This window comes from Melozone crissalis, unplaced genomic scaffold (assembly GCF_028551555.1).
Source record: "Melozone crissalis strain CALT ecotype California unplaced genomic scaffold, PUWL_Pcris_2 ptg000034l_1, whole genome shotgun sequence".
Classification (NCBI taxonomy): Eukaryota; Metazoa; Chordata; class Aves; order Passeriformes; family Passerellidae; genus Melozone; species Melozone crissalis.
In genome coordinates this window covers 6,944,417-6,963,332 of record NW_026535812.1, presented here as the reverse complement: position 1 = coordinate 6,963,332, position 18,916 = coordinate 6,944,417, and the positions used below count along the sequence as shown (strand labels likewise).

The following is an 18,916-nucleotide window of genomic DNA, read 5'->3' as shown; positions in this document are numbered from 1 at the left end:
GAGGCTGTTGCCGGGTGGTCGAGGGCGCTGCGGAGGGGCCGGTGGGTGCCTACGGCCATACCACCCTGAGAACGCCCGATCTCGTCTGATCTCGGAAGCTAAGCAGGGTCGGGCCCGGTTAGTACTTGGATGGGAGACCGCCTGGGAATACCGGGTGCTGTAGGCATCTCTTTTGGTGCCTTTTGTGCCCGGGCGGTCTCTGGTTTTGCCTGGACAACCGGGGCCAGGGCGTGCAGGGAGGGGGCAGGTGTGGTTTTGGGGTGCGGCTTGCGGCCTTGGGGGCGAGCGGTGGGCCGGGCTGGGGTCTCCAGGGGCCGGCGTGGGCCTGTGTGGCGGTGAGGTGGCGGTGGTGGTGGCCGGCGCGGTGCCGGCGCGTGCCGGGAGGCTGTTGCCGGGTGGTCGAGGGCGCTGCGGAGGGGCCGGTGGGTGCCTACGGCCATACCACCCTGAGAACGCCCGATCTCGTCTGATCTCGGAAGCTAAGCAGGGTCGGGCCCGGTTAGTACTTGGATGGGAGACCGCCTGGGAATACCGGGTGCTGTAGGCATCTCTTTTGGTGCCTTTTGTGCCCGGGCGGTCTCTGGTTTTGCCTGGGCAGCCGGGGCAGGGCGTGCAGGGAGGGGGCAGGTGTGGTTTTGGGGTGCGGCTTGCGGCCTTGGGGGCGAGCGGTGGGCCGGGCTGGGGTCTCCAGGGGCCGGCGTGGGCCTGTGTGGCGGTGAGGTGGCGGTGGTGGTGGCCGGCACGGTGCCGGCGCGTGCCGGGAGGCTGTTGCCGGGTGGTCGAGGGCGCTGCGGAGGGGCCGGTGGGTGCCTACGGCCATACCACCCTGAGAACGCCCGATCTCGTCTGATCTCGGAAGCTAAGCAGGGTCGGGCCCGGTTAGTACTTGGATGGGAGACCGCCTGGGAATACCGGGTGCTGTAGGCATCTCTCTTGGTGCCTTTTGTGCCCGGGCGGTCTCTGGTTTTGCCTGGGTAGCCGGGGCCAGGGCGTGCAGGGAGGGGGCAGGTGTGGTTTTGGGGTGCGGCTTGCGGCCTTGGGGGCGAGCGGTGGGCCGGGCTGGGGTCTCCAGAGGCCGGCGTGGGCCTGTGTGGCGGTGAGGTGGCGGTGGTGGTGGCCGGCGCGGTGCCGGCGCGTGCCGGGAGGCTGTTGCCGGGTGGTCGAGGGCGCTGCGGAGGGGCCGGTGGGTGCCTACGGCCATACCACCCTGAGAACGCCCGATCTCGTCTGATCTCGGAAGCTAAGCAGGGTCGGGCCCGGTTAGTACTTGGATGGGAGACCGCCTGGGAATACCGGGTGCTGTAGGCATCTCTTTTGGTGCCTTTTGTGCCCGGGCGGTCTCTGGTTTTGCCTGGACAACCGGGGCCAGGGCGTGCAGGGAGGGGGCAGGTGTGGTTTTGGGGTGCGGCTTGCGGCCTTGGGGGCGAGCGGTGGGCCGGGCTGGGGTCTCCAGGGGCCGGCGTGGGCCTGTGTGGCGGTGAGGTGGCGGTGGTGGTGGCCGGCGCGGTGCCGGCGCGTGCCGGGAGGCTGTTGCCGGGTGGTCGAGGGCGCTGCGGAGGGGCCGGTGGGTGCCTACGGCCATACCACCCTGAGAACGCCCGATCTCGTCTGATCTCGGAAGCTAAGCAGGGTCGGGCCCGGTTAGTACTTGGATGGGAGACCGCCTGGGAATACCGGGTGCTGTAGGCATCTCTTTTGGTGCCTTTTGTGCCCGGGCGGTCTCTGGTTTTGCCTGGGCAGCCAGGGCAGGGCGTGCAGGGAGGGGGCAGGTGTGGTTTTGGGGTGCGGCTTGCGGCCTTGGGGGCGAGCGGTGGGCCGGGCTGGGGTCTCCAGAGGCCGGCGTGGGCCTGTGTGGCGGTGAGGTGGCGGTGGTGGTGGCCGGCGCGGTGCCGGCGCGTGCCGGGAGGCTGTTGCCGGGTGGTCGAGGGTCCTGCAGAGGGGCCGCTGGGTGCCTACGGCCATACCACCCTGAGAACGCCCGATCTCGTCTGATCTCGGAAGCTAAGCAGGGTCGGGCCCGGTTAGTACTTGGATGGGAGACCGCCTGGGAATACCGGGTGCTGTAGGCATCTCTCTTGGTGCCTTTTGTGCCCGGGCGGTCTCTGGTTTTGCCTGGGCAGCCGGGGCAGGGCGTGCAGGGAGGGGGCAGGTGTGGTTTTGGGGTGCGGCTTGCGGCCTTGGGGGCGAGCGGTGGGCCGGGCTGGGGTCTCCAGGGGCCGGCGTGGGCCTGTGTGGCGGTGAGGTGGCGGTGGTGGTGGCCGGCGCGGTGCCGGCGCGTGCCGGGAGGCTGTTGCCGGGTGGTCGAGGGCGCTGCGGAGGGGCCGGTGGGTGCCTACGGCCATACCACCCTGAGAACGCCCGATCTCGTCTGATCTCGGAAGCTAAGCAGGGTCGGGCCCGGTTAGTACTTGGATGGGAGACCGCCTGGGAATACCGGGTGCTGTAGGCATCTCTTTTGGTGCCTTTTGTGCCCGGGCGGTCTCTGGTTTTGCCTGGGCAGCCGGGGCAGGGCGTGCAGGGAGGGGGCAGGTGTGGTTTTGGGGTGCGGCTTGCGGCCTTGGGGGCGAGCGGTGGGCCGGGCTGGGGTCTCCAGGGGCCGGCGTGGGCCTGTGTGGCGGTGAGGTGGCGGTGGTGGTGGCCGGCGCGGTGCCGGCGCGTGCCGGGAGGCTGTTGCCGGGTGGTCGAGGGCGCTGCGGACGTGCCGTTGGGTGCCTACTGCCATACCACCCTGAGAACGCCCGATCTCGTCTGATCTCGGAAGCTAAGCAGGGTCGGGCCCGGTTAGTACTTGGATGGGAGACCGCCTGGGAATACCGGGTGCTGTAGGCATCTCTTTTGGTGCCTTTTGTGCCCGGGCGGTCTCTCGTTTTGCCTGGGCAGCCGGGGCCAGGGTCTGCAGGGAGGGGGCAGGTGTGCTTTTGGGGTGCGGCTTGCGCCCTCGGGGGCGAGCAGTGGCATGCTGTCTTGTGCTTATCTTTGATAAGATTTCATTTATTTGTCTCCACACCTCTTTTCTTTTGTATTTGTTTTTTTTTTGTGTCTTTTTCTTGTTTTTCTGTTTTTATGTAGAAGAAGTTTTTTTTGAGCTTTATGGTAAATATATTCTTTTAAATTTATTGAATTTTATTTTCGCTGGCATATTGTTTATGTACGTTTTCAGTGCACTTCTTCTCTGCTGAGTGTCACTGTGTGTGGCCTGCTCTTTTGCTCTGTTTGTGCCATTGTGGGTTGTCCTGTTGACGGTCTGTTTGCTATTTTGTGACTTCTTTTTTCTATCATTATGCCTGCATTCATCTTGTTTTACGTGTGTCTCCGATGTTGCTTTCTCATTGCTTGCGATGTGGATTCTGCTGCTTGGTGTGTGCACTAGGCATGGAGCCCCTGTGTGTCTGCCAGCGGCCGTGCCATTGTCTGGAATGCCCACTGCAAGATCCCATCCCACGTGGTCTGTGGGATAGCCCCAGGTGTTCATTTTCTCTTTCCATCCCACATCCTTTCCCCTGTCCAGGCACATGCTGCCTGAGCCATACGCCCATGTCCCCCTGTGGGCCACACCAGAGACATGGTCCCCTTTGCAAGGAATCTGCCTTTTGGTGTCACACAGTCTTACCTCACCTAGCAGCGCGTCAAGCTCCTCCCGGCTCAGCACAGGGTCACTGCCCAGGGCTGCATCCTCTGCCTGTGCATGGAGAGATATCCTGTCAACTCCTTTGCTGCCCTCAGCCTGTTCACCTTTTGGTGAGGGTTGCTATCCATGTTCAGTCCCTCAGCTGATGTGGGCCCAGCTCTTGCTCCCCCTGTGCAGCTTCACTAAATTGCCTTCATGTTGTGTCAGCCCGTCCCTCAGCCTGCCTGTCCCACCTCCACCTTCCTTCTTCCTTTAAGCTCCACTTGTCCTCTCCCACCCCGCTCCTGGTGCTGACCTTGGCTGCTGGAAGCAGTTGGTCTCCAGCTGCTGCAGTGGTGCCCAGACTGCCTGTGTCCAGGGTGCCCGTGCAGGACATGCACAGCTGTAGTCCCCTAGACATCAGAGGTGACACAGACTGTCAGGGCAGAACCCTCCAGGGAGGAACTGGCACGTGGGGCATGATGGGGAACTCACCTGGGGTCCCCACTGGGAGCAGGACAGTGGTGAGGAGTGGGGATCCGGGTGCAGCAGCGGCTGCAGATGCTCCCCTCCGCTCCACCCTGATGGGTGTCCCGTGCCGCCTCCCCCAGGGTCTCCGGGGGTCTCTCCACAGGCAGGTCTGCCTCCAGCAGCTGGCCTGGTTCAGTCACGTTCTCCACGCAGGAGCCACAACGCCATGTCCCGCTGCGCAGTGCGAGCAGAGCAGTGAGGGACGGCAGGGGGCACTGGCATCCCTGCGTGCCTGGGACTCACCTGGGGACGTGGGGCAGCGGGGGCACCAGGCAGGCAAGGTGAAAGGCCCTGGGGCAGCCGTCACAGCAGATGAGCTCACCACCATCACCGCATGCTGCACACTCATCCTCATTCTCCTGTCCCCGGGGGAGTGGGCAGGGGGTCACTGCCACCCTCACGGGCTGAAGCCATGGCTGTGGCCAGGTATTTCATCGCCCTTGCCCTCTCCCCCTGCATCACCCACCCTGCGCCAAACATAGCAATCCTTTCAGGGTGGTAAAATTGCCTGTTTCTTGGGGGTTGTAATGTGGTGAACCCCCAGGAGCTGAACCCTGTGTTTTCTTTTCATGGCCAAGGCAAATGAACATGCCAGGGGAACCCCAACAGTTCCTCCTGGGGCTGCACCAGGTGTCACATCGAGGGCTCACCTGGTGGGGTGCAGGGTCCTGGCTGTAGACAGTGGCTGCTTGCAGCTGGCCCTGGGGGTGCAATTGGGGTTCCCTGTTCTGTTGGCGAGACAAGAAGGGGTTTTGAGAGGCACCGCTTGCACTGGGGGACACCCCCGGGCCATGGCTATGACGCCATGCAGGAGAAAGCCCCTGCCACAGCCTTGGCAGCTGCACAAGATGGGGTGAAAACATGAGGGGGGTGTCTGTACACTTTGGCATGCCTTGGGCTGGGTGGGAGGCTTCAGGCTGTGGCTTCTGCTCCTGGCCTCTGGCTCCTCGCAGGCAGTTGGGGTATATGGCTTGTCACCAGCTCTGCTGCCCATCTTGGAGCTGTCTGCAAGAGAGGTCAGAGGCAGCTCCAGCTCCCCTTTCCCACCTTGTCCTGCCTGAGGGTGGCTCCTGAATTTGGGGACTAAACTGGGCAGGAGGTGGCTGGGCTGAGCTGGGCTGTACTTACTTGGGTCCAGCACATGTTTAATGAGGATGCCCTCGATGGCCCCACGGCTGACGGGCACCTCACCACCTGCCACAGCCACCGCTCTCTGCACTGAGGCAGCCACTGCCTGGAGAGCTGCGGGCAGGAGATGGTTCAGTGGGGTGGGTAGTCCCCTGCCCAGGGCTGTGGGCAGACAGGGCACACAGGCAGAAGCTGCCCCGGGGCTTTCGGCACTCACCACTGGCACGAGAGGTGCGGGGTGTATCTGTGCCCTCCGGCTTCTTCACAGTCTTTGCCTTCACCAGGGGCCCTGCAGCATTGCGAGGATGGGCGTCAGGGGACACACCACAATACCTCGGGGGCAGCACCCTGCCCCATCTCCATCCTGCTCTGGGTCACCATACCAGGACTGGCACTGTGCCGTGGAGCGGGCTGTGCCGCTCGGGCCTTGTCCCGCTCCTCAGGGGCTTTCCTCTTGCCTTGGGGTCTGTGTGGGGCCGGTGCTGTGGGGCTCGGGGACAGTCGCCTTCCACGGCGCTGCCGCCCCAGCTCCACCTCTGCGAGAATAACAGGGACTGGGAGAGGCACCAGCACCCCGGCTGTCACCCCTGCCCGCTGTCAGGCCCCGGGGGTGCCCGTCCCAGCTGACCCCCACTACCTCTGGGGAAGGCGCCGCGGAGAGGCCGGAGCCGGGAGTAGCGCTCCAGGTTGTAATCCTTGAAGAGGACGGCCCAGAAGTCCCGGAGGGCGGCGGTGTCGCGGCCCAGCAGCCAGGTGAGCAGCGCGTGGAAAGCGCGGTGGGAGCCCTCCCGCTCCGCCCGGCTCAGCGTCTCCTGCCGGGCACAGCACGGCCAGGGCTGCCCTCCGACCCTGCCGCCCCCACAGCGTGACCGGCCCGGCCGGCCCCGCAGCCTCACCTTGAAGATGTGGTCAGGGACGACATCGTGGTCAGCCAGGCCATGCAGCAGTGGGAAGACGTCGTCCACGGCCATGGCGATCTCGGTGCGGTGCAGCTTCAGCAGGCGCCGCAGGTCCCCGTCGCTGCCCGGGCCCGCCATGCCGGGGACTGCCGGAGCCCTCAGCCGCCCATGCACTCACTCCCCTTTAATACACCCCGGTCCGGCACCAGAAACCTCGCCGAAGTCCCGCGGCCCCACTCATTTCTGTACGAGGCCGTAACCTGAGCCTGTCCCCCCGGCGGGCGGCGGCGCTGGGCTTGTCCCCAGCTCCGGGGACATGAAAAGGAAATACAGGGTTCAGCTTGTCCCCACGGCCCAGCCCCGGGCTCGAGGTCCGGCACCTCCCCAACTCCGGGCGGCAGCAGCCGGCGTGGGGTCCCAAACCCGCGGGGAACGCCCCGGGGGGAGCAGGGAGAGGGGTCAGTGAGGTCTTGGCGAGGGAACCCCACCTCTCTCATATCTGCAGTCACCCAGGCGTCTCCCAAAATTTCTGGACTTTCCGCAGTAGCTGCTTCTCTCATCCAGAAACTCGGCTGTAGGAGCATGTGGGAAGTAAGAGCCCAGCAGCTGGGGGTGTGACGGCAACAAGAGAGTCAGGGTGTCTTAGAGTGTGTCCTGCCCCCACACTGCCCACTTCCCTTCCCAGCATCTCTCATAGACAATGTGGTATGTCTCAAGATAGAAATACTGCAGGAGGAACTGTCTGGGTGCTCACATAATGAATGCATTCCACAGACAGAGGAGTCAAAATGTGAGTGATTTAGGGGTATGTTTGCCTGCAAAAAGATGTAAAATGCTGCTGTAGACTGGACCAATTCAGCAAATTGGTCTCCTGCAAGCAGCTTCTGTGCAGCAGCAGGAAGTGCTGACCTACAAAGAAACTCCACAAAGTGTGTGTTGGGGTACAACTGAGGATGCTGAACAAGCAAATGTCTTGCCAGAGCCATGGCAGTGCCATGAGTACACCCAGGGAATACCTGGGCAGGTGCAGCCCACAGCTCTGTCAATACCCACTTCCCAAAACTGAGGATATGGAACTGCAAAAAGCTTGGAGCCAGGGAGAAGCTGGCTCCTTGAAAGCATCTGGCATAGCAAAATCTGGGGGCCTGGCTGCTCTGTACTAGGTAGCTGGAAAAGTGAAAGCTCAATGGCTCCTACCCAAACTCCCAGACGTTTGGATTTCCCCAGGATCAATTTCTAGCGCCCCTCCCTCTGGAGGTGTGTGTGGGCTGCCCAGCAGGCTGTGCCAGGGGGGCTGTGGCTGTGCACAGCTGTCCCCAGGCCCTGGAGCAAACCCAGACCTGAGCAGGACCAGAGCACCGTGCAAGAGGGGACACTGCTGGGCAGCACAAGGGGATTCAGGAACTTTCATTGCTATGTCTTAAAAGAATAGAGCAGTATCTGCTGGCTCCAAAGCTGTGCCAGGAGGAAGCATCTGCTGTCAAGAAACTCAGGAAGAATAACAAGACAACACCCTTGGTGAGAGCAGGAAATACCCTTGCACTTGTCTAGTTAATAAATTAATGTGGTTGCCCTTGGAAAGGCTCGCCCTGCAGCTCCTTTCAGCATTTGGGGGGATTTTTCCTGTGGAAGCAGTGAGAACCATAGGCTGGGGGTAGGGTGGGTGTCATGCTGGGTTCCTGTGCCCCACACCAGGATTTCTGTGCCCAGCTCTGCTACAGTGGGGATGGCTTCACCACCAGTGTGCCATGCATCCCCCCAGGGGAACAAATTTGGATGTCAGGGGACACAGGAGGTTCATCTCCCCCTCCTGGAGCTGTGCCCAAGCCTGGCCACTGGTGCTGAGCACAAGCACAGCTGTGACACAGCCTCACAGGTCTGCTCCATTCTTCCCAGGATCACTTTTTCCCAGTATCCCACCTGCAGTGCCACAATTTATCACTGTCACCCTGTGTTAAACTGTCTGGCACGTCCCCCTGCACACCCAGCTCCCTCCTGGGGAGGCACTGCCCAACACTCCATGAGCCATATGCCCACAGAATTCAGCTTGGCCTTGTTTTAAATTCCAGCTTTGTGACTCTTTCTGTGCTGAGTCACAGACGTTGTTTTCCACATCCAGCCCACTCAGTAGTGCCATGATTTGCATTTTGGGTTGTTTTTTTTGTGTTCCTTCCCCTTTCCGAGAGGGAGGGGATGCAGAGCAGTGGCCATGAGAGGCACATCCATGCTGGGAAATCAGGAGGGTGTTTCTGTATAACCTCACTCTGGCTGGCCTGGGCAGCTCTAAGGAACTTGTAAAGGCTGCAAAGAGGCATTTTTTGCCTAGAGGAGGCATGTGCCCTGCCTGGCTGTCAGGGCCCCAGGCTGGGGTGCAGGGCTTTTAGGATGCCCCCTCCTTTCTGTTGCTCCCCCTTGTAGAAACCCGAAGGACTCAAGGGGTGAAGGATTACAATGTTTCTCCCCAAATACCCAGTAAAATCAGTGACTCATCGTCCAGCACAAGTATTTGTAGCCCCTGGGATGCACTTTGATTCCCTCCTGCAAAAGCCATTGATGCAAACACGCCCCTTCCAGCACTTCCTCCTTTCCAATTTCCCTTCCTTGCTGAAGTCCCGTGGTGCAAATCATCTCTGTGTGTCTCTCTTGGACACAACTGCCCCTCACTCATCTCAAACAACATCCCTGAACCACAGTCAGGAGAGAACAGGCAGCAGTGGAACACTGATGCATGGGATCACACCAGGAAGGCAGGGAGGCCCCACCTTTGTCTCTGATTCCAATCCCACCACGCCTGAGGCACACAGAGTCCTCATGAAACACTGCAACCATGTGCAGACATTTTATTCCTCTCCCCTTACCTTCAGATGCTCCAGATTCCAGCATCTTTGAAAAAAAGGGCTCCAAGTGGGCCCCTGTGCCAGATTCCCATTTCTTGCAGCTTCCCTACCACCGCCCCACACGGTCTGCACAGGAGCAGCTCCTCCTGCATGCATCCCAGCTGCTCCTGCAAGGGCCTGGGAAGGAGAGCTGAAGCAGAGAAGATTTACTTTCGCTTCAGTTTCCTCTTTCCTCCTCCTTTAGAAAGAAGAAACAAAAGCCCAGAGTTCTGTTATATTAATTTATTTGGGACACACCAAAAAGGAAAGTCAACAACTGTTAACGTACAAAAGTACAGAATCCTGGGACAAGATTTACTGTCCTGATTAAAAAGGCACCATGGTCCCAAAGAAGAGTAATCAGGATACCAGAATACATGATTTAGAAATTTTCCCCCTGTTGCAGCAGAAACAGAGCCAGGCTTTGGCTCTATCCACAGTCAAACCCAGTTTAAAAAAAACCCAAATATGATTTTAATGTGATAAACTCTGCTCAGCCTGTACAGGATGTCGTGAAAAGAATCGCAGCCTAGAAGTTGGTCAGATTTTTTTTGTCTTATTTTGAAACACTGAAGGTGATTAATCACTAAATAGACAACAAGGAAGACAGCAGAATGCTGACACCTGCGGCTTGACTTTCTGTCAGACACATCGGTTCAACTGAGACCAGCAGGCTGAGTGTGGGGCTTCTGAATGAAATGTAATTCCCTGTGGTAGACAGGAAGTCAAATTTGACAACCTTAATTTCCCTGAATCCCTGAAAATCATAAAGCACTATACAGCTGTGTTCCATCCGAGCCAACCCAAATGGATTTGCTTCACACACAAGCATTTATACTGTCAGCTATATCTGTAATAAAAAGGGGACTTACAGCAGTTATTAAAAAACTCCTACTTTGGCGAGGTCCGAGCTTGGCTATATTCCCTGCTGAAACAGAGCTGCTGGTGTAGAGACCCAGTGAGAGGCTCAATCCAGCACCTCTGGGCTGGAAGGCAAATAGTTTAAACGTGACATAATTTGCATGGGGAGGTCAGTGAAGCATGTCAGAGAGAGGAGATGGAGGGAGGCTGCTACCAAACCTGTGAAACTACGAGTGGTGCAGAGCACGCGGCGGGCACTAAATACTTTGGAGCAAGTTACCATGGAGAGCTTGTCAGAGACACAGAGCAAGGACCCTTGTAAGGAGCACGGTCCCTGAGAAGGGACACACAGCTCACAGCCAGACACATCCGTGCCAGGTGGCCGAGGCTGGAGCTTGCCTGGGCAGCCCAGCCGGGGTGCCGTGTCCCAGGGGACCAGCAGCTGCTCCGTGTTTCATTCCTCCTTTGGCACAGGACTTCAAAGCAGTCCGAGGACTGATTCATCAAAAGTAAATGAACTGTCAAAATTATTCGTACATGCATTTATTGTTAAAGGGAGCAAAAGCCAAAGAATGAAAGAGCACGAGTTAACGTCAGTAAATGATGTGCAGGACGGAGAGGAAAGAAACGGGGAAAAGCTGAGATACTGGAGTGGGGAAACCAACATTCACACTGGAAGGTAAATTTTAAAACCAGGCAAGTTTGCGCTCTTTCTACCACAGATCTTTTGTGGACACATAGAGACTTGGGGGTTTTCCATTTTCAGTGTGGTCTGGCAAGGTTTGGGCATCTCACCAGAGAGATCTCCAGCACTGGGTTTCACTGGAAGTTCAAGTCTCTCACCTTTAAAAACCAGTAAAGCAACTCTTAACTAAAATGTCACAGATAGTCGGTGCTCAGGATGTACGTGGGCAAGAGGGTCACGCTTTGTTCAAACAACCTCCGGGTGGAAAACTACCATCTCCCCCCTGCTGGTCTACAGACACCACCTCGGGGGTGGAAGAGCAAGCCCAGATGTCGGTGCCTGCTGCTGTGAACACCACAGCTACACCTGGGAAGGCTTATTCTTCCCTATGTCCTATAAAGGCAGTATAACAGTTTATAAAATTACTCTCATCTTAAAACTAAATAATGCAATTTGCATTTTCTCCTATGTTAACCCCCTCCCCCCAAAGATAAAACATTACCACTTCATTTAGGATTCACACCCCAGATCCTAGATTAGGGACTTCATGATAAAACTCATCCAGTTACGGGAAGGTTTATCCTGATCAAGGAAACGTTGGTAAAATAGAATCTAGAATAAAACATTCAGAATCACCAATGCTTTAACAGCCAAAGCACTCCACTGTCTTCTGCTCTCTGCCTGCTCCTCAAGCAGGAGACCAGTCCCTTTCCAAAAGCACAGCATGCCTCTCCGGGGCTGGTGACACACGCTGCAAACCCACTTCCTTCCTGGCAGAAACGCCAGCTCCCGCAGGAAGAGGCCAAGCATCTTTCACCCCCACTGCAGCCAGGGCTCTTCAGCACAGGGATTTTCTGTCAGCAACAAGTCCAAGTTACCACCCTGCAGTAAATCCGTGTCCTGATTCACGCTGTTAGGCCACCACTGGCTCAGAAATGTTGAGACTTCCAAACCCCACGGATGCAGACAAGACCTTGGAAGAAGAGGCTTACGTGCTACGTAACCTTGGATCATCCTCTACATCTGAGCCTTGGCATCGCTGGCTGCTGACAGCTCATCCTTCCAAATCCATATGGTTTAGTCCTTGCTATCATTGTCACCATCCCAGCCCTCTTCCCTGGAGGCAGCATGTTCCTGAGCTCTGGCTTGAGGATCTACAACAATCACTTCCAATGAATGGTGGGATTTCAAACTTGCCTAACGTGTGCATTGCCACCTTGTACTCCAGCAGCTCTGCCCGCTCTCAGCGGCGGGCGCTAGCAGTTTTTCACCTTTTCCACAGTCTCGTAGAAGCCAGGCCTGACCCTGCGGATGCTCATCCGTATGTGCTCGCCCTCCAGGGGCAGGTCAGTGCCGGCGGCAGTGGCGGTGCTGCGGCGCTTCCGCCGGCCCCGCAGCGAGAAGGCCGGGGCACCGCCGTTCTCCTCCTCCACAGGGTACAGCTCGTCCACGCTTGTGCCCTCATCCGACTGCTCCTCGCCCTTGTACTTCATCTCCTTTGCCTTGTTGCTCTCCTTCTCTTCCCTGGCGAGCTTCCTGAAGTGCTCCAGACACTGTATCTTCTGCCTTCTCTCCATCATCTTCAGCTCCTGCTTCTCTGTGAAATCTTCGTAGTACATTTTTCTCTCGTTCCTCTGATCTTCCAGAAACTTCCACTCGATGCTGGTCATTTTTATCCCACTGTACTCCTCCAGTTTATCCCTCAACTGTGTGTCTGTACAAAACACATCAAAGAGCTTCTCTGAACTCTCGTTGAATCTGTCGGCTCGCTCGGAAAAAGCCTGGTTCTGTCTCTGCTTCCTGGTCTGGTACAGTCGGGTGAACTCCTCGTACATTTTGAGGATGAGTTTCTTTATGTTCTGCGTGGCGATGGTGTGCAGGTTGCAGACCAGCCAGTGCTCCTGCAGGTGCTCTGCGAGCAGCTGGGCCGCGTCCTCCTTGGAGCGCTGGGCCTGGCCGGCCCTCTTGGGCTGCAGCAGGTACAGCATGTTCTGCACCACATCCTTCTTGGTGGGCAGCACCCCCTGCGCGAAGCCCGACGACTCCACGTACTCCACAGTCCCCAGGGTCTTCCGTGCCCTCACCTCGGTGTCCAGTGATTCCATCACTGCACGGTAGTTCTGTGGTTACGACATAATCTGAAAGACGGGAGGAAAAGAGAGGAATGTGTCAAACGAGGCAGTTTTTTCCACGCAGCAGAAACAAGCCGATGTAAGCCGCGCTGAGGCCAATGGGACGCGGGGCTTTGCGGCGCTCCGCCGCTGTTGGACGGCTGCGTTAGCCCGGCCCATCCCAGCCCCTGTTCCGCGAGCCTATCGCTCCTCGGAGCGGCTCCCAGAGCCTAATACGGCGCGTCTGCGTGCGGGAATTCGGCTTTAATTGAGTTTTGCACTTCGCCTTGGCAATTACAGCGAGGCAGGCAGGCCGGGGCCGCAGCGCCAGCCCGGCCGTGCCCTGCCCCGGCTCCGCCCGCCTGACCCCGCCACAGCGCCCGAACCGCCCGCTCCCCCCCCGGCCCTGAGCGCGGCCCGCACCGCCGCAACCCCTCCGGGGCGCGCAGCCGCGACGCACGGACGCATCCCCGGGCAGCTCCCGCAGCTCGGCCCCGCACCGGCCGCGGCACGCGGGGCCGCCTCCGCCGTGCGGCGCTGAGTCACGGCGCGGCGGGCCCTGGGCGCCGCCCGCCCCAGCCCCGCGCGCAGGTCGTCGCCTCTCGCCCCGGCGCCCCCCGCCCGGCACTCACCGGCATCGCGCGGAGCGCGGCGCGGAGCCTGCGCGGGGCGCGGCGCGGGAACCGCACCGACGGTGCCGCCGCCATCTTGACGAGGGGAAACGCCGCCGCTCCCTGGCCTTGCGTCCGTCCCGGAAGTACCGCCCACCCCCGCTCTCCGGATGCGCACTGCTCGCGGGCCACGCCCATTTCGTCTCGGGCCGCGCGTGAGCAGCGTGTGAGTGACACCCGCCGCGGTGCGGGGGGGTAGAAAGGGGGACGGGGGGCTCGCGCACCGCCCGCCGCGGGCAACGGGAGCCGCGTGCGCTCGCGGGGCCCCGCCAATGGGCGGGCGGGCGGGCGGGCGGGCGGCAGCGGATTGGGCGGCGCGGCCGGGGGAGCGCCGTGACGGAGCCCTTCCTGCGGGGCAACTGATTGGGCAGTGCCCTGAGGGGGCCCCTGCCAGTGAGCTGATTGGTGGGTGCCTTGGCTGTGGGGCAGGCAGGAGGGAGCTGATTGGTGGGTGCCTTGGCTGTGGGGCAGGCAGGAGGGAGCTGATTGGTGGGTGCCTTGGCTGTGGGGCAGGCAGGAGGGAGCTGATTGGTGGCTGCCTTGGCTATGGGGCAGGCAGGAGGGAGGATGATGGGTGGTTGTGGTGCCCCAGGCAGGACAGGTGCCTGGTCCCCCATGTCTGTAACCCCCGATGCCAGGTTGGTGACGGCAGCCAGACGGTGACACTGACATTGACACAGTGACAGCGGTGATGGGCGCAGGGACAGAGCCGGCGGAGGCGCAGTGTGACTCATTGGAGGGGTGAGGCCCTGCCCTGCCCCATGCTCACCCTGTGCCCCCCAGCACCGCTAATCTGCCCCTGCCCCTACAGGAGGATCTACCTGGACTACAATGCCACCACCCCCCTGGCCTCCGAGGTGTCCCAGGCTGTATGGGATGCCATGTGCCAGGCCTGGGGCAACCCCAGCAGCTCCCACCCTGCAGGTAGGGACCAGGATGGGCCATGTTCCCTCCTCGGGCTGGCCCCTGTGGTGACAGGAGCCCACGGGAGCTGCTAGGTCTGGTCCTGCAGGCAGCAAGGCCAAGGAGCTCATCGGCAGTGCACGGCAGAGCCTGGCCAACATGCTGGGAGGCCGCCCCGAGGACATCATCTTCACCTCAGGGGGCACAGAGGTGGGAGCAGGGGAACCCCCTTCCTGGGAATGCCTGCCCACCACCTCCTCTCCAGCAAGCAGCGATGAGGAGAGTAGGGATGAAGGGCACTGTGCTCCTTCTGAGCTTCCATTTTCCCTCTCCTTCCCTCCTTCAGGCAAACAACATGGTGATCCACACTGCCTGCAGGCACTTCCATGACAGCCAGCGTGGGACAGGGAACAGCCAGGGCATACCACACATTGTGACATCGAGCGTGGAACATGACTCCATCCGCCTGCCGCTGGAGCAGCTGGGGAAGGAGGGCCTGGCAGGTAAGTGGCACTGGCACAGATGAGGTTTGAACGGGGGACTTGTCTCTGCTGGTGTTCTCAGAGGAGGGCAAGATCCTGCATGCTCTGTGATGTTCCACTTTCTCCCCCTGGAGAAGGGCACCATTTCCCCCTGTGGTTGCTCATGTTGCCCCGGGCTGGATGTGTCACCTCCTTGCTCTGTGCCTACGCTGCCCACACACTCCTGCCCTGCTCAGTGGGCCACTCACAGCCTACCCAGCCAGCCTCAGGGCTTGTTTCCTGGCCTGCAGAAGCCACCTTTGTGCCTGTGTCCCCACGGAGCGGGCAGGCAGAGGTGGACGACATCCTGGCCGCCATCCAGCCAAACACCTGCCTGGTGTCCCTCATGCTGGCCAATAACGAGACCGGGGTGATCATGGTGAGTGTGCCAGAGAGGGGATGGGGCAGAGATACCTCACAAAGAGGAGGTGACAGAAGGGAGCAGAAGGGCTGCAGCCCCTCGTCCCTGCCACCAGCCCGTTGCAGAGCTGAGCCAGCGGGTCTGTGCCCTCAACCGGTGCCGAGCGGCGCAGGGGCTGCCCCGGATCCTGGTGCACACGGATGCAGCTCAGATGATTGGCAAGGGGCGCGTGGACGTGCAGGAGCTGGGCGTGGACTACCTGACCATCGTGGGACACAAGGTGTGGCCCTGCTCCTGTGGCCCAGCTGCTGATCACCCTGTGTGACATCTCTGCTGGGCTGCCAGGGGGACTTTGGGTGCCCCACGCAGCTTGGTACCTCACCAAAGTTCTCCTGCTGGGTGGTGCTCTGCAGACAGACTTCACTCCTGTGGAACCTGTCTGAGCTGGCGTGCAGGAGGCTGAGCATGGGGAGCAGCTCTGTAACGCCTTGTGCCTGTGCACTGGGCAGGGGCCAGCACTGGAGGGTGCTCAGATTTGGGCAGGATGGCAGGAAGCACTGTCAGCGTCCCCAGGGTGACCGTGGCTGTCCCCACAGTTCCATGGCCCACGGATCGGAGCGCTGTACATCCGCAGCCCCGGCACTGCCACCCCACTGCACCCCATGCTCTTTGGAGGGGGACAGGAGAGGAGTTTCCGGCCAGGGTAAGGGGTCACGTGGTTACCTGGAGAGCTGGGCCCCTGGCTGGTGGCCAGGCCACATGGGCTGCCTTGTCTGAGCTGAGCTGGCAGCTGTGTCATCTGCCAGCCCTGAGGCGAGCAACCCAGCACAGCAGGGAAACTGATCTTTGCATGGAAACTCCCTGGAGCTCAGGCTTTGCCAAGGGTGTAACAGGGTGGAACTGTCTCCTTCTGAACCACCTCAGAGAGGTGCCCAGGAGCCCTTTCCATTAATGAGGGGTCCCATGAGGGGGTCTGTGTCTCAGGGTTGAGTTTCTGTTCAGGAGAAATAACTCACTGGTCTCTTTTCCTTTCCAGCACTGAGAACACCCCGATGATTGCCGGCCTTGGCCAGGTCAGTTGGGATGGTCAAGGGTGAGTGGTGCAGAGCCAGCACAGAGACAGCCACTTGTGTTTCCTGGTCATCAGAAGGGACAAACTCGGAATATGTGGGAGGGAGAGTGAGCTGGGAAAGGTGGTGGGGCTTTCTGGTGTCAGTTGAAGGAGGTGGCTTTGGCACGCTTGCTGAGGGTTTGCAGCCCTGACAGTCACCCAGCTCACAGGGCACAGGGCACTGAGAGGTGACACAGGGGACCTGGCACTGCAGAGGCTGTTCCAGGCTGGGCTCACATCCCAGGGACCATGCACAGCAGGAGGTGTCCAAGGGTCACTGGTGGAGCCTGTCTGTGTGTTCTCAGGCTGCAGAGTTAGTGAACAAGAACTGGGAGGCCTATGAGGCTCATATGCGGGATATCCGGGATTACCTGGAGGCCACGCTGGAGGTGAGCACATCTGGTCCCTCCCCACAGTCTCAGGCTGCAGGGTGTGGGGCCTGGAGCAGGGTGGATATGTCCCTCTGGCCCTGCCCACCCCCTCATAAGCACAGAGCTGTTTGGAAACCCAGAGAGGTTCACAGCCCTCTGATTTCTCCAGGCCTCCTTTGGGAAGCAGAGGATTCGCTTCAACAGTCACTTTAAGGGCTCCAAGCGACTCTGTAACACCTGTAATTTCTCCATCCTGGGCCCAGGCCTTCAAGGTAGCTCTTACCCTGCTGCTGTCCCATGATTGTTACACAGAGCCAAGCACCTGCCCCTCACACACCTGTGGCTGAGGCTGGGGGGCACTTGGCATGGCCCAGGCAGGGAGCTGAGGCAGGAGTAGCCCTGGAGGGAACCTTGGCACTGGGAGAGCTGTGCTTGTGTTGTGCTGCAGGACGGAGGGTACTGGCTCACTGCAGGGTGCTCCTCGCCAGCGTCGGGGCTGCCTGCCACTCTGACAAGGGGGATCGGTGAGCACACGGCTTTTCCAGCCCCTGGGTGTCTTCCCAGAGGACAGGACTTGGGAGGGATGGAAACAGGACAGGGAAAGGGACAGTGGGTGGCTTGGGCAGCACCACCTGGAATAAAGAGGGTACAGAGCTCCTCCTTCCAGAGGAGCTGAAGGGCTGTGAAGGGGATTTTTGCAGGTGACACAGCTGGAATGCTGGATTGCTGCTTGGAAGGAGTTTGTCCCACCCAGCTTTGGTTATCCAGCTTTTAAACTCCTGGCACTACCAGAAGAGAGCCTGCCTTGAGTCTTTGTGTGCCTGGCTCATCTGCTCCAGCCCTGCTTGGGTGTCTAGATGGCTCCTTTAGGGGATATGGGGACTGTGGGTGCTTTTGGTCTAGAGCAATGCCCTCTGGATGTGGCAGAGCTGCCAACCCACAGGGACCTGGAACAGGCTCTGCTTAGAAGAGCCAGATCCCCCTTAGGGCAACAAGCCTGGTGGGGTTGGGTGCCCCTGGAAAGCAAACAGGGGGCTGTGCAGGGACAGCTACCTGGAGTGTGTCTGCAAATGTGATTGCTTCTGTGCCTCGGTGAGGCTCCCTGCTGATGTGTGGGGCATCCTCAGCTCTCCAGTCCAACCTGCTGGCCCTGGCTGTGTTGCAGGCCCTCCCCAGTGCTGCTGAGCTGTGGGGTTCCCCCCGAGGTGGCGCAGAACGCGCTGCGGCTGAGCGTGGGGCGCGGCACCACCCGGGCAGACGTGGACAGGGCTGTGCAGGACCTCGTGCAGGCTGTGGAGCAGCTGGAGCGGGACCAGGCCCCATAGAGCCCTGAATTGCTTCACAGACACCACTCAGGTTCTTGGGGTGGGCCCCTGGGTGCCAGCCTGGGCTCAGGGGTGGCAGGGGGAGGTTCTGAGAAGGGGCTTGGCTGCTTTGGGGCTGGGGGAGCTCCAGGGCTTGCCCAGGACTCAGCCCTGCTGCACAGTGGAGACTTTTGCAGAGTCCTGTTGTCCAGTACCCCTGGTTGGCCAGATGGGTGCCTGCACATGTATGTGTTGGCACAGCTAAGCCTCAGAGCTCAAGTCCCTGCAGAGGCACAGGCGTGGAAGCCCTTGAAGGAGGAGCCTCATGACCTGGTTGCTTTCCACAAGGGAAGCTTTCCCACTGCCTGAGCAGCCAGAAGAAGAAAGACCATCTGCCCCAGAGTGAAATGAGGAGTTGATAGAAGCACAGCAGGATTCTGGGCTGGGAACTGCTCTGCCCTAAGCTGTCAAAGGGATTTCTGGCTGGGCAGAGCTTTCCCAGCACTGCTTTGTTTTACCTGCCCCCCTTTTCTTCTGTCCCTCCTACAGGGTGCAGAGCTCCTGTTGCCAGCTCCACCTGCTCCTCAAGGAAACGGTTCTCGGGGCAGCTGTGACTGTGCCAGCACCTGAGGGACGCCTGCATGGCCCAGGGGGTCTCTGGCATCACCAGCACTGGAGGACACAAGTGTCACATGGATCAGGAGCGTTGCCATCCGGGCTGGCTGATGTCAGGGAACTTCATCTCCCTAAGTATTCATAGGAATAAAAGTAATTGCTGCTTCTTTTCACGAGTAAAATGTATTTTCTATGGGGGAAGCTGGACTGGCTGGAGCCACCTGAGTGGTGCCTTTTCCCTGAGAAAATGCTCATGTGACAGAACAGAGGCACAAGCAGCTGGAGTGGGAGGTGCCTGCAGGGCCTGGTTGGCACAGAGCCCATGGACGCAGGTGCTGGCCTTTCTCTTTAGAGCCACACA

General features: G+C 59.8%; 3 protein-coding genes and 8 non-coding genes across 16 annotated transcripts; 9 read left to right on the top strand and 2 right to left on the bottom strand.

Annotated features, from left to right (window-relative positions):
- Positions 1-47: 47 nt before the first annotated feature.
- Positions 48-166, top strand: LOC128941170 (5S ribosomal RNA). Its single transcript, XR_008483356.1, has one exon. It is a non-coding gene; the product is annotated as a 5S ribosomal RNA (ribosomal RNA).
- Positions 167-428: 262 nt separating this feature from the next.
- Positions 429-547, top strand: LOC128941157 (5S ribosomal RNA). The gene has a single exon (XR_008483344.1). It is a non-coding gene; the product is annotated as a 5S ribosomal RNA (ribosomal RNA).
- Positions 548-808: 261 nt separating this feature from the next.
- Positions 809-927, top strand: LOC128941360 (5S ribosomal RNA). The gene has a single exon (XR_008483545.1). It is a non-coding gene; the product is annotated as a 5S ribosomal RNA (ribosomal RNA).
- A 262-nt stretch (positions 928-1,189) lies between these two features.
- LOC128941348 (5S ribosomal RNA) lies at positions 1,190-1,308 on the top strand. Its single transcript, XR_008483534.1, has one exon. It is a non-coding gene; the product is annotated as a 5S ribosomal RNA (ribosomal RNA).
- Positions 1,309-1,570: 262 nt separating this feature from the next.
- On the top strand, positions 1,571-1,689 carry LOC128941337 (5S ribosomal RNA). The gene has a single exon (XR_008483523.1). It is a non-coding gene; the product is annotated as a 5S ribosomal RNA (ribosomal RNA).
- Positions 1,690-1,950: 261 nt separating this feature from the next.
- Positions 1,951-2,069, top strand: LOC128941269 (5S ribosomal RNA). The gene has a single exon (XR_008483455.1). It is a non-coding gene; the product is annotated as a 5S ribosomal RNA (ribosomal RNA).
- A 261-nt stretch (positions 2,070-2,330) lies between these two features.
- LOC128941151 (5S ribosomal RNA) lies at positions 2,331-2,449 on the top strand. Its single transcript, XR_008483338.1, has one exon. It is a non-coding gene; the product is annotated as a 5S ribosomal RNA (ribosomal RNA).
- Positions 2,450-2,710: 261 nt separating this feature from the next.
- LOC128941310 (5S ribosomal RNA) lies at positions 2,711-2,829 on the top strand. The gene has a single exon (XR_008483496.1). It is a non-coding gene; the product is annotated as a 5S ribosomal RNA (ribosomal RNA).
- Positions 2,830-3,366: 537 nt separating this feature from the next.
- AIRE (autoimmune regulator) lies at positions 3,367-6,303 on the bottom strand. Its single transcript, XM_054282998.1, has 12 exons — positions 6,163-6,303; positions 5,904-6,078; positions 5,650-5,802; positions 5,484-5,555; positions 5,267-5,380; positions 5,019-5,143; positions 4,789-4,839; positions 4,382-4,497; positions 4,103-4,312; positions 3,924-4,020; positions 3,611-3,679; positions 3,367-3,447 (listed from the first exon to the last, which is right to left on the bottom strand). The coding sequence occupies exons 1-12, from the start codon at positions 6,301-6,303 to the stop codon at positions 3,367-3,369; spliced, it is 1,404 nt and encodes a 467-aa protein (XP_054138973.1).
- A 4,126-nt stretch (positions 6,304-10,429) lies between these two features.
- LOC128940971 (uncharacterized) lies at positions 10,430-13,434 on the bottom strand. The gene is made up of 2 exons (XM_054282837.1): positions 13,331-13,434; positions 10,430-12,725 (listed from the first exon to the last, which is right to left on the bottom strand). Exon 2 carries the CDS (start codon positions 12,690-12,692, stop codon positions 11,844-11,846), a length of 849 nt encoding a protein of 282 aa, XP_054138812.1. The 5' UTR covers positions 12,693-12,725; positions 13,331-13,434; the 3' UTR covers positions 10,430-11,843.
- Positions 13,435-13,482: 48 nt separating this feature from the next.
- Positions 13,483-18,725, top strand: SCLY (selenocysteine lyase). Of its 6 annotated transcripts, XM_054282834.1 has the most exons (14): positions 13,483-13,535; positions 14,008-14,110; positions 14,181-14,293; positions 14,382-14,482; positions 14,619-14,775; positions 15,045-15,172; positions 15,270-15,434; positions 15,751-15,857; positions 16,191-16,227; positions 16,571-16,654; positions 16,806-16,908; positions 17,085-17,160; positions 17,802-17,992; positions 18,490-18,576. In XM_054282834.1, the coding sequence occupies exons 2-13, from the start codon at positions 14,061-14,063 to the stop codon at positions 17,959-17,961; spliced, it is 1,281 nt and encodes a 426-aa protein (XP_054138809.1). In that variant the 5' UTR covers positions 13,483-13,535; positions 14,008-14,060; the 3' UTR covers positions 17,962-17,992; positions 18,490-18,576. The 6 variants fall into 6 exon arrangements, with proteins under 6 accessions (XP_054138809.1, XP_054138810.1, XP_054138805.1 ...); XM_054282830.1 differs by lacking the exon at positions 17,802-17,992 and having other exon boundaries at positions 13,484-13,535; positions 18,490-18,725; XM_054282831.1 differs by lacking the exons at positions 13,483-13,535; positions 17,802-17,992 and adding an exon at positions 13,686-13,774 and having other exon boundaries at positions 18,490-18,725.
- Positions 18,726-18,916: the final 191 nt, after the last annotated feature.